The sequence below is a fragment of the Magnolia sinica genome, chromosome 6 (assembly GCF_029962835.1).
Source record: "Magnolia sinica isolate HGM2019 chromosome 6, MsV1, whole genome shotgun sequence".
NCBI classification, from domain to species: Eukaryota; Viridiplantae; Streptophyta; class Magnoliopsida; order Magnoliales; family Magnoliaceae; genus Magnolia; species Magnolia sinica.
In genome coordinates this window covers 8,459,377-8,471,814 of record NC_080578.1, presented here as the reverse complement: position 1 = coordinate 8,471,814, position 12,438 = coordinate 8,459,377, and the positions used below count along the sequence as shown (strand labels likewise).

Here is a 12,438-nt window from a genome sequence, read left to right as displayed (position 1 = left end):
TCTCCTCGATCTATTTTAGATGAATGAGTGCAAAAAACCACGCTTATTTCCTCTGGTAGGGGGCTGAGGCTAATCCAAGCCGTCCACAAGGTGGACCCCACAAACTAGGGATGTGCACGTGTGGAGGGAACGTGAGGCGTCCCTCCTCTCTCTCTCTCTCTCTCTCTCTATCTCAAAAGGTTAATGTTTGAAAATTTATGATTAATTAATTAAAAACCTTAGAATTGCAGCATTAAAGCACCTAATGGACCATCCAAACTATACCATTGGCCCACATACTAATGTTTAAGGTAAACCAAGTGGAAGCCTTATAGAATTGTGTGTGCATCAATGACCCTAATGAAAACACTGGCTTTTAATAGCCAGGTGGTAACCTCGCAAAGTGTGCTAGAGCACTATCAAACAAAATCTCTTCATCTACACGTTCTCAAGTCTAGAAATTTGATGGAGCTATTGCAAGTATTGTTCTAGTATGGGCATTCTAGGTTCTCTTAATCTAGATACTTGTTAGTAAATGTAAGTGACAAAAGGTTCTTTCAAGATAACATCCATAGCACACTCACACACTCAAGTGGGATAAGGTGAATGCATACTGATATTAAGTCAGCTCCTGATGGAGAAAACTAGCCATCTTGATACCACGTCATTCCCTTCATATAAAATGACTATTATCTAAATATCACTAGTTTGTTCTAGAATCTATGTGGTCATGGCCAAAGTACTGGGATTCATAAACCAAAACTCTTCCTTGGTGACTGGCCGTTTTGTCCAATCTTAGTTGAATATGGACAACCACATGTAAGATCCTCTCAAACTCATAAGAACAAACATGTTTCACATGCATTAAATTGGCAAATGAATGAATGAACAACCCATTCTTAAATCTAAGTTAATGAGCAACCAAACATTGGCTTTTTAAGGCACAACCCTAATACACACCACAAGAAACAATGAAGAGAAAGACGCCTACTATTGAAACTTTCCTACCCCCACTATGAGTTTATATGCTATCCAACACATACATAACATCACCCAGACCTAGATGAAGGGAAAACATAAATATCAGCTTGATCCAAAACTTCTATGGCCCCTAGGAAATTTTGAAATAGTGGGCATTCAATCCAAGCCCTGTTTGGGTTTGACTCCTGTTTGGGCTCATGTCTTAAAATGTGCTAGTAAAACGAATAAGCTAGTTAAACAAATTAAGACAAAATGGATATAACACATGCATCATGATGCGCTCTAAAATGCTTTGGGCAGTACCCGTGTCTTTTTCCTTGGTTTGACTCTGTTCAATTGACCAATGAGCAGCAGATACATGGCTCCACAGAGCTTAGGGCAGCATTTGCGGACTCGGATTCCATAGGAGGAGCTCCGTTGTGGTTGTACCTGTGGAAGCTATGTTGCCCCACCATGATGTATGTGATTTACCCACGCCCTCCGTTCATTTTTCCAACTGATTTTATGGTATCATCCCTAAAATAAGTAGTAGAAAACACAGGAAAAAATGAGGATTAGTTGCCTACGTCCAAAACTTCTCGGGGTCACAAAAGTTTTGGATTAGGCTGATTTTTATGTTTTCCCTTCATTCAGGTTTAGGTGACTTTATTACCAGGTTGGATGGCAAATAAACATCTCAGTGAGCCCTAAGAAACTATCAATGGCGGTGTCATTATCCCCACTATTTTTTCTGCCTCATTTATGGCTCATACCCTTAGATGGGTCGCATTATGAATACAACATGGATAAAATTCATATATCATGGTGGGCCCACAGAGGTTTTCCAGTACCGACAAGGACCGAGCTCAGTACTGAGTCCAGCATCGGTGTCCTTTTTCCGTTGTCTGATTTAGTTCGATTGACCAATGAGTCGGGACTTCACCTCGTTGGAGCTATTCACATGTAGCGCATGAACATACTTGGCTAAGTGTCTTGGGCATCCTAGCATAATCTTAGTCTCTCAATTAATTTCTCCGTAATCAAGAGATGAAATTGATACCAAAAGGTAGGGTTCGCTTTCTAACAGTAGTGACTTATTACCACTAATTCTCTCTATCCTGTCTCATGTTTCAGGGATCAGGCATTTGTTTTTAGGTGAGGAAAACGTCTTATCTACATTATTTGGCTCTCTTATATATATATATATATATATATATATATATATATATATATATATATATTGGTTTAATGATGATTATCATACATTCAAGCTGTGTGCATGGGGCCTACCATGATCTGTGAGTGCCATTCACCCGTCCATAGATGTGCTCCAGTGTTAAGCTTGCATCCCGAAATCCATCCTAATCCATAGCTTAGATCATGGGCCACACCAAGGTAGCACTGGGGACACGAGTGAGAGAATGCCTACAATAGAGACTTCCAGGTAGAATGTAGGGTCTACTCCGCTCTGTACATGTTATCCTACACACGTACAGGTGCGCCCAACTGGGATCAAGGGATACAATGAAAACCAAAACATTTCGAAATTGAAAAGGGCCACACCAATTGAATATATAGGCTGTAGGCATGATCCTCATACATACATGGCTCTCTGTGGTGTGATATCCCATCCAAGCTTTTGATAGGGATGATTCTTGGGATGTTTGGTGCTCACAAGGAGTCTCAACCAATGAACGGTTTGGGTTCTACATACACATATCATGGTTGAACCCCACGCATGGTAAGAACTGCAAATTCTTTTTTAACTTGAATTTGCATTTTCAAACAATTGTAATTAGCCTGGCCCAGCCAAAGAAGGGAGTGGGAGTCAGGCAGACCGATCTTTCCAGGAGGCTACTACCCTGCCCCGTCTAATTATGGGCCGGTATCTTTTAGATAAGGCGGGGTTGGGCTCCATTAGAGAGCTACGAATGTGTTTTCTTGTACAGGATATGATAGGCAGGCCAAAATTTCTATTTTGTATCTGGCCCTATCCGAATAGCCTTGCTCTGTTTGTATTGTCTAATCATTGAATACACAGGGCTTTGAAAAAAAAAAAAAAACAAAAACAATTGTAATTAGCATGATCGCAGCCGCTCAGTCCATAGATTTTTCTGTTCTTATTACAGGAGATTTTTATGATCTGAAGCGGCATTAGTACTCCTAATCCTGATTAGGTGTCCTTTATTGTAAACCATTGCAGCATGCCCAGTACTCGGAAGCATTTACATCGAAAAACAAAAGCACAAATGGGCATTGCAATTTGCAAAGCATTTGATAGAAAAAGAATCTCAATGGAACTATGAACATGATGGTCAGGACCCGCAGAGAAGTTACGGGAAAAAATTAGAGAGACCGCTCATTCTTGCAACGAAGTTTGGGATAGTGGAGTTGGTAGATGAGATAGTGAAAGCATTTCCAGAGTCTGTAGAATTCCTCGACGAAGCTGGGAAGAACCTATTGCATTTGGCAGTGAAGCATCGGCAGGAGTATGTTTTCAGGTTATTGAAGAAGATGAAGGGAGCGACAACAGTTATGGCAGCCGGGATTGATACAGATGGTAACACTATCTTGCATCTTGCAGCCAAGCTTGGAGAAGATAAGCCGAGTCACGTGAGAGGGGCCGCCTTTCATTTGCAATGGGAGGGTGTTTGGTTTGAGGTATTCCCGCTCTTTCTTCTTTTTCTCTCTTGCATCTTGCAGCCAAGCTTGGAGAAGATGAGTCGAGGCATGTGAGAGGGCCGCCTTTCATTTGTAATGGGAGAGTGTTTGGTTTGTGATAAGTACCAGACTGGTAGTATGATTCACGACCCAAAAATCTAGCCAATCCAAAATCTCAAGTGCGCCACACCATGTGATTTTGAAGGGCGCGGCTTTGGTGGCTCCCCGGCCGGATCTACCGAGGTGGGTGGGATCCCTGACCATGGGGCCCATCTTGATGTATTTTCCTTATATCGATGCCTTGCATCCGTTTTGAAAGCTCATTTTAAGGGATGATGCCGAAAATGAAGCATATTAAAATCTCAAGTGGACCATGATACATGAAACAGTGGTAATAAACCATTAAAAACTTCTCCTGGTCTAAAAAAGTTTGGAATGAAGCTGAAATTTATGTCGTCTTTTCATCCAGGTCTTTTTGTTTTTAACCTTATCAACAGGTTAGATGGCAAATAAACATTACCATGGCCCTCGTGAAGTTTTTAATGGTGGGGATTCAATCAATACTGTTTCCTATGGTATGGTCCACCTGAGGTTTGGATCTGCTTCATTCTCTGGATGATGCTCTAAATTGAGCTATCAAAATGGATGGGAAGTTTGGATATAAGACACATACATCACAGTGGGCCCCATATAGTTAGGGATCCACCCAAACCGCTCCCAATTGAATGTCTCGGGGCGGGGATCCTTACTCTTGCTCGGCTGGAAGACTCGGGAGTTTCAACTCCCGGTCAACAGTTCGAGTACCCATAGGTGGTGAAAGCGTGAGTGTGTGGGGTGTGTGTGCGTGTGTGAAAAAAGAAAAGAAAAAAGTCTTGGGTCAGGAATTTACATTGTTTTCATACGGTGGGACACCTGAGGTAGTATATAGAGGTTTCAGGTATGATTTTACATTGTTTTCTTATGGTCAAATCCACGTGAGTTTTGGATCGGCCTGATTTATGGGCCCCAAGGACAATCGAGGGATGGTGCTCCAAATGCATAATTTGAATGTCATGCATGCACACGTTACGGTTGGCCTCACACAACTCTACGGGAAGTCTACCATGGTTTTAAGACTCCCATGATACTTCAGCTGAGTATCACACGATCTGGTTTGATTCCAAGAATCCCAACCCCTAAACTGGAACATCCTAGGTAAATTTAGGGCGAATTTGATCCTCTACTTGTCCCAAGCAGAAAAATCCTGTTTGTTCTAATGTAATTGGGCGACATCACCACAAGCAGAGAAAGGTCCCAAGTCCAACTGGTTGGACCACAACTTATGATCTACTTAGAAGATAACATTCAACCTTACATGTAGGTGCAATATCTAATCCATCCTATAAGTTGGACTCATGGTGAGGATGTCCTTTTGCAAAAATCAGCCCCATCCACTCATAGAGAGGATCACACTTGTATTTTCTATTTGTTAATAGATAGATATAGTTTTTCGGTGGGGCCTATCTGATGAGTATATGTGACTGATTTTTGTACAACATGATCCTAATGGTGGGCCGGTTGGATGTTGTACTTAATGGTTTGGAAGGTATCAACTTGTCCAACCGGTTAGACCTGAGACCTCTCTCTCTCTCTCTCTCTCTCTCTCTCTCTCTCTCTCTCTCTATATATATATATATATATATATATATATAACATACAAATATTCACTTTGCAAACACACTAATGCAGCGGGTAAAGAAGTTGTGTCCGTCACATTTGGTACCCCTCCGGAACAGTAGCAATCAGACGGCTAAGGAAGTGTTCACTCAAAGCCATAAAGACCTCCTCGAAGAAGGAAAGAAGTTGTCGAAAGAAGTGTCTCAGACAACCATGCTCGTGTCCACCCTCATTGCCACCATCACATTTGCTGGGGTCTTCACCGTACCTGGCGGCAACGACCAAACCGAGCTACCGATCCTCCGACACGATACCAATTTCACACTCTTCGCAATATGCATCAGCGCTTCCTTGTTCTTCTCCATGTTCTCCCTTGCCACGTGCATTTCTATCTACACATCTCCCTTCGAAGAAAAAGACTTTCTGGCATGGTTGCCTTTCCAGTCCGTTGTCGCTGCCACTACTTTATTCAACTCAGTCCTCTTCGCTGCAGCAGCATTCATGATATCTTTTTTTTTGGTGACCAATGGGAGCTATCCGGTGTTGATGACTATTGTCGGCACAACCAGTGCGGGCTTCTTCTTCTTTACTCCTGTTTACTTCAACATAGTTTCCGTCCCCATCTCCTATCTGATTGATCTACTCTTCATAAGCAATGATGGATGATGCTTGATGTATAGTCTGATCCCGTGATGGACGAAATAATAGAAAAAACAAGGCAAAAATTCTTTTTGCAATTGGCATACATGTGTAATACTCTTATCGGGTGGGCCACACGCCACACATGATTATCAGTTTAGTTATGATCATTGGATTATTCAGATCAAGTGATTCAGTTAGCCCACTATAGATATGATCATTGCAAATAGGTTTGGGATAGGATGCTTGAACCATGAATCTTATAGATGGTTATGAAGCTAGATATGAAAACTTATGGTACGAGACCCTAGATGAGAGAAGTGTGAGGGTAAGCTTATTCGGCGCTCTTTCCTATAAATAGATGTCTTGATTCCATTATCTATATAAGGCAGAAAATCATATTCCAATTGAGAGGTTCTCCTAAGAGTACAAGGCATAGAAAAACAAAATTATCGCCCAGTGCCATTAATTAAAGCATCCAGAATATCTTCCCAATCACAGATGCCTTAATATTATTATGTTAAATCTCTATTATTGATGCATAAACAATGCATTAATTCTGCAATATAAAAATAACAATATGTAAATATCAAATTTAAACCATCGAAATGTTGGGGCCCACTCTAAATGTGTCCATGCAAAAAATTAATAATAATAATAATAATAACATGGAAATGATCTAATGGACGGTCAATCAAAAGATAGACTTTTGTCCGAACTGAACAATGATTAACAGATTGACTGAGAGAAAAAGACCATATTACAACGGTTCTCGCCCTTCTCTACTACACATGAAAGTGAACGTTTAAGCAAGAGAAGTTAGTTTGATGCGCTGGCTGATTATGGCCACAGGCATTCACATAGCCGCTGTACATATGGCATACATTTTTATTTTTTTTTTTAATTTTTAAGTAAAACTGCCTCTTTTCAAGCCATATAAAAAGTGGGACCCATTTTAGATAGGCCATGATCCAAAAACTGCGCGCTGTGCATGGATGGTCCTGACTGATTTATTGGTGGCCATCAAAGTACAAGGGTCAAAATGAAAAATGGTACATGATCAAAATTCAACAAGCAAACATCTAATTGGAACCTGGAAACTCTGATCTATTTGACACTGGGTCTGTCCTTCCCAAAGTGGGCCTCGTGATTTGACCCCGTTTAATTGCTGGTACTTGTACACCATCTGTACGAGGGTATGTCCACGTGTGTATGAAGCGCACCACTTTACTAGAGTATCAATGTCTCTCTTAGATTTTCAAATGGGACATGGTCAAATAGTATGATTAAGATTATCTGATGGGTGAGATTTTCAAGCAGCTCCGGAGTCTAGTCCTCTTTGGATATGAGTTGCGGCTGATCCCTATGGCCAGCGGATTGGATCTTGGCTTTAGTTTTAGGCCATCTTCACCTTTCATATGGCCTACATTTGTTGGACACAGTGGTGGATTTGTGCAAATCCAAAACCATGTGAGAACCGTGTATGCTAACTGTGTAGAGATTTTTTTCCGAGTTTATAGTGCCAGCTGGGTTAAGATGACAGTAAATATTTTTTCTGGATTTTTTCTATATTTAACTGCCCCTAGGAAGCATCTAGATAGAGATATCTTAGTCATTTCACATAAGGAGAAAAGCCTATAAAAGACACCATTGTATTCGTTTCTTACTCAATTAAAATTACAACAGTTCAGCTCTCTTCCTCTTTCAAGTTTCTGTTTTCTATTCTATCAAGAAGTGGGGTTTTAAACCTAACAAATTGGTACCAAAGCCGTTGATCTTTGGGCCTCATCACCAAGAAGTGGGTGCCCTTCCAAACAAGCAGCAACCGTCACCTGCACCAGCTACGTTTCCTCCTTGTTTGGTTTTAAAAAACCTAACAAGCAGCAAAAGAATTTTTTTTTCTTTTTTTTTTTAAAAAAAAAAAAAGAACTGCTAAAGTTTTTTTTTGGGGGGCCTTGATAGAAAAAAAAACTACCCAGATTTTTTTTGGGCCTTAATAGCAAAAACTGCTCAGTTTTTTTTTTGGCCTTGAAAAAAAAAAAAAAACTGCTCACATTTTTTTTTTGGCCTTGATAGCAAAAACTGCCAAGTTTTCTTTTTTCTTTTTTTTTTATTTGCCTTGATAACAAAAAATAAAAAAAATAAAAATAAATAAAATTGCCTAGATTTTTTTCCTTGATAGCAAGAACATCCAATTTTATTTTAATTTTTTGCCTTGATAGCAAGAACGTCATCAAACTGTCCAGATTTATTTCTAAAAATCTGTCAGTTTCTTTTTTCAAGTGGCGGACGGTCTTTGAACTCTAGTAGCATATATATTGAAATATTTTTAAATGGTAAATACAATACAACCTCAAATACCCAAGTCGTGTAAGGACAACTACGAAAACTGGTGTATACAAATGAAAGCCTTGTTCGTATCTCAAGATCTTTAGGAGATCATCAACAACGGGTACGAAGAACCCATAACGGAGCAAGAAGCCGCCTACACCGCCGAATAAAAGGCCAATTTCAAGGATCAAAGAAAGAAAGATAAGAAAGCTCTTTTCCTCATCTATCAATGGTTGGATGATTTCACCTTTGAACGGATCACTGAAGCAACATCATGTAAGTAAGCAGGGGAGACCCTTAGCATAATCTTTAAGGGTGTTGATCATGTCAAAAGAGTTCGGCTCTAAACCCTTATAGTAGAATTTGAAGCGACTCACACGAAGGAAGGTGAGAATATTGGTGATTATTTTTCGCAATTTCTTATAACTGCCAATAATCTAAAAAGAAATTGTGAGAAGATTAAAGATATCCAAGTTATTGAAAAGATACTTTGATCCCTCACAACCAAGTTTGAGCATGTGGTTGTGGCAATCTAAGAATCCAAAGATATTGAGAAAATCTTCATTGTGGAGTTGATGGGATCGTTGCAAGTCCATGAGCAACGAATTCAAAAGAATATCGGTTCTATGCCGATGGAACAAGCTTTGGAGTCAAGATTGACTCTGAATGATAACAATAGTGGACGTGGAAGTTCACAACGTAGTGGACATATTGCTAGTATCGCGCAAGAGGCAGAGGGCGCGGATACCAACAAAGCTATAGTCAAAACCAGTAGAAAAATATCAATTTCCGTGTAAGAGAAAATGGTAGAGGCAGATCGATGCGTGGACGGGGAAGTACAAAGAACATCCGATGCTATAATTGCAACAAGCTTGGCCACTATGCATCTGATTGTTGGAGCAAGCCGATAAATCAAGACGAACGATCCAACTATGCCGAAGCATCAGGACATGAACAAGAAAGCTCCACACTTCTCCTTGCACAAGAGAAAGGCGGTGAACAGCAGGATGTATGGTATCTCGACACGGGTACAAGCAATCACATATGCGGCGATAAGAAACTCTTTGTGGAACTCATAGAAAGAGTTCATGGCGATGTAATGTTTGGAGACTCATAAAAAATGCTGGTGAAAGGTAAAGGCAAAATCAAAATCTTTCAAAAGAATGGTGTTCCAAACTATATCTCAAATGTGTACTACGTGCCCAACATGAAAAGTAATACAATGAGTCTCGGACAACTCCTCGAAAAAGGATATGTCATACACATGGAGAACTCTTCTATTTCCATAAGAGATGCATGGACGTTTGATTGTGAAAGTTCAGATGACGAAAAATCGTATGTTTCCTTTCCATATAAACACAATGCTTGAGAAATGTTTTTATGGAAAAGTAAAAAATGATTCTTGGATGCGGCATCTTCGCTTTGGCCATCTAAATTTCAGTGGCCTGAAACTTTTGTCCTCATCAAACATGGTGCATGTCTTGCCTGCTATTAAAGCTCTAGAACATGTGTATGAGGCGTGCACACTTGGAAAACAACAAAGGAACTTCTTTCAGAGTGGAATATCCCAAAGAGCAAGAGAACCGTTGTAAAATAATAATAATAATACTAATAATAATAATAATAATTAAAAAAATAAACAGAAAAACCTAAAGCTAAGTTAGAAAACTCAATCTTAACCTAATTCTAAAACTAGTTAATTTCAGAAAAACGTAACCGTCAATCCCCGGCAACGGCGCCAAAAACTTGTTCACACCCTAAGTATAGGGTTGTGATGTAGTAATAAACTTGGTAAGACTGAGGTCGAATCCATAGAGATTGAACCCTATACGTAATCTGAAAATAACTCGAACTAGGACTAGGATAAGATGAAATCAAAATCAGGTAAAAGGAATGGAATAATTGTGTGAAATATTACTCTAAAACTCTTGAAATTCAAAGGTACGAAACTAGGGTGCCAAGGATCCACTTGTAGCAATTGGGAAGCTACTTTGCATTGATTCAAGGACACAACTGGAATCAGAGTCCTATCATATCCAATTGGTAGGAAGAGATTTGTCAGATCTCTGAACTTCTTATGTATCTAATCATCAATAGATAAAATTGGTGAAGAGTTGGAAGTGATTCCTTCACCTAACCATGCCCAGGAGACAATGACAAATAACAGCAATTTACCAATCTCACAACCAATCATAAGATTGTGAAAGTTAGGAGTGATTCTGTCACCATACCATATGCCCATAGGACGATGGTGAACAACAGGATTGCCTAATTTCACAATCTTAATTCAGGAAGAAGATATTCAAAGCAATCGCAGATCCATTATAATTTGAGTCACAACAAACTATTAAAAACTAAAAACATTCTTTCATAATCAAAATAGAATCCAGGAGAATTCAATAAACATGAATCAAAGCAAAGCAACCATCCTAATCACGCTACAAGTTTCACCTCTTAGTCCTAGTTAAGAGGCTTAGTCTATCATAGTCATGCTACAACCAGGAAAAGCATGAACAAAGAAAAACAAAGAAAGAGGGAAGAACTCCTGAAAAACAGGCCTTACTCCACGTCTCTCTCTCTCTTCCCTTCCTTCACACGTCCAGATCTGCCTCCACGGCTGTCCAGGATCCAGGATTTCCACATCCCGATGAATGCCTCTCACGTCCTCTCTTTCTCTCTTATATAGGCAGCAAAGAGCAAGGTCGGTCGCTGGAGAAGGTCGGATGGAAGAGTGTTTCTACGTAACCTACTTACGCAGCCAAGAAAATGGACGGTAAAAGAACCACATTCCTTACTTCTTTTCCAACGAAACAACATCCCTTGGGGCGTTTTTGGATTGTTTACACGATGGACGATTCAAATCAGCCGTCCGATCACCGGTGATGAGCCACAACCACCCGAAAATTTTGAATTTCTCGGACGCGCATAAGCCTTACACAAGTTGCGCTGATGTGTTCAGTGGGCCCCATGGTAATGTTTTTGGTGAAATCCACCTCGGTTATTGGATTCCTGGCAAAAAACCAGTTGGGAAGGGGTGGTTTTGGTAGGTTCTGGCATGGTCCACTATACCAACTCAACTTACTGTTCATCTTGCGTATGACGGTGGAAATTTCGTGATCGCGTTCATGGGCTGAAAAAGATACCTAAGGGTCATGCCCCACCTCTGGACACATTTAATGGTGTGGGCGATGGGTGGAGCCCACTATCAAAACCGACCCAAGAACGTCAAGACGCTGTTGCATTTTTGAAATTTTGAAGAAGTCAGTCAAGAGACGGTTTGACCGTCTCAGCGTTGCTGTGCACGGCTAGTGCACTTGTGCACTATGCACACCTAACTCAGGTGGGGTCCACGATGATGGTTATGGGAAATCCGCTCCGTCCATCCATCTTGTCTCCTCACATAATGGGTTGAGACCAAATTTAAAGCATATTCAGATCTCAGGTGGGCCCAGAATCAACGATTTATGGGATGATCTGTCCTTTGAACCACTTTCACAGGGATCCAAGAGCTGAAATTCGACGTGTAGGTTAATTTATGGTCCTCAGGTCAGATATAAAGTTTCGAGCCAAACGGATGGTGGGAACCCTGTGATCTTACATTCTGGATGACTTTCAGACCTCTTTAGACCCAATCACTTGATTTTCTCGGATATCTGGTGTGTATATTCTTCAATCTTGGTACCCTGGGGTCCGTCCCTTGCCTTGGTGACTTCGAAGCTTAAATCCATGCTTTTAGTACCATTTTTTAGTCTATGTACCTAATTTCACCTTGCAACACAAACACGATTAAAATGGACCGTTAAACAGTATAATGTTCGTAAAATCAGGTAATAATTGGGGTCTAATATGCAATATTTAACCCTCAACACAACTCTCAACCATCATTTTGCTAGTCCCGAGCAAAGTATGCGAAAAATAAGTTGAGAATTACAGGACAATTTCTATGAACTCGAGTGATTTTTGAAAAACAATCAAGTTACTGGAATTCTAATATTCTTGATTGTTGGCATTACTCTCTCCTAGACTCAAGTGCACAGTAAACTTTATAGTCAAGTTCAATATATTAATCCTTCAATTAGAAAAAATTCTTAACATTAAGATCCATGGGTGTATAGTGTAATCTCGGCTTATCAACAGTAATATTCACTTCTCTATTTCATGATATCATTGGTAACCATCAAGAGAATTTATGACAACCAAAACCTAAACTGA

General features: G+C 40.1%; 1 protein-coding gene across 4 annotated transcripts in view; it reads left to right on the top strand.

Annotated features, from left to right (window-relative positions):
* LOC131248178 (ankyrin repeat-containing protein NPR4-like) overlaps positions 1–6,030 on the top strand; it is a 42,164-nt gene extending 36,134 nt beyond the window's left edge. For 2 of the 4 annotated variants that reach the window (XM_058248281.1, XM_058248279.1), the window contains 3 exons: positions 2,074–2,094; positions 3,143–3,600; positions 5,329–6,030. In XM_058248281.1, coding sequence (XP_058104264.1) covers positions 2,074–2,094; positions 3,143–3,600; positions 5,329–5,922 — 1,073 coding nt within the window. In that variant the 3' untranslated portion in view covers positions 5,923–6,030. The remainder of the gene's footprint in view (positions 1–2,073; positions 2,095–3,142; positions 3,601–5,328) is intronic. The other 2 variants (XM_058248282.1, XM_058248280.1) reach the window with 1 other exon arrangement.
* Positions 6,031–12,438: the final 6,408 nt, after the last annotated feature.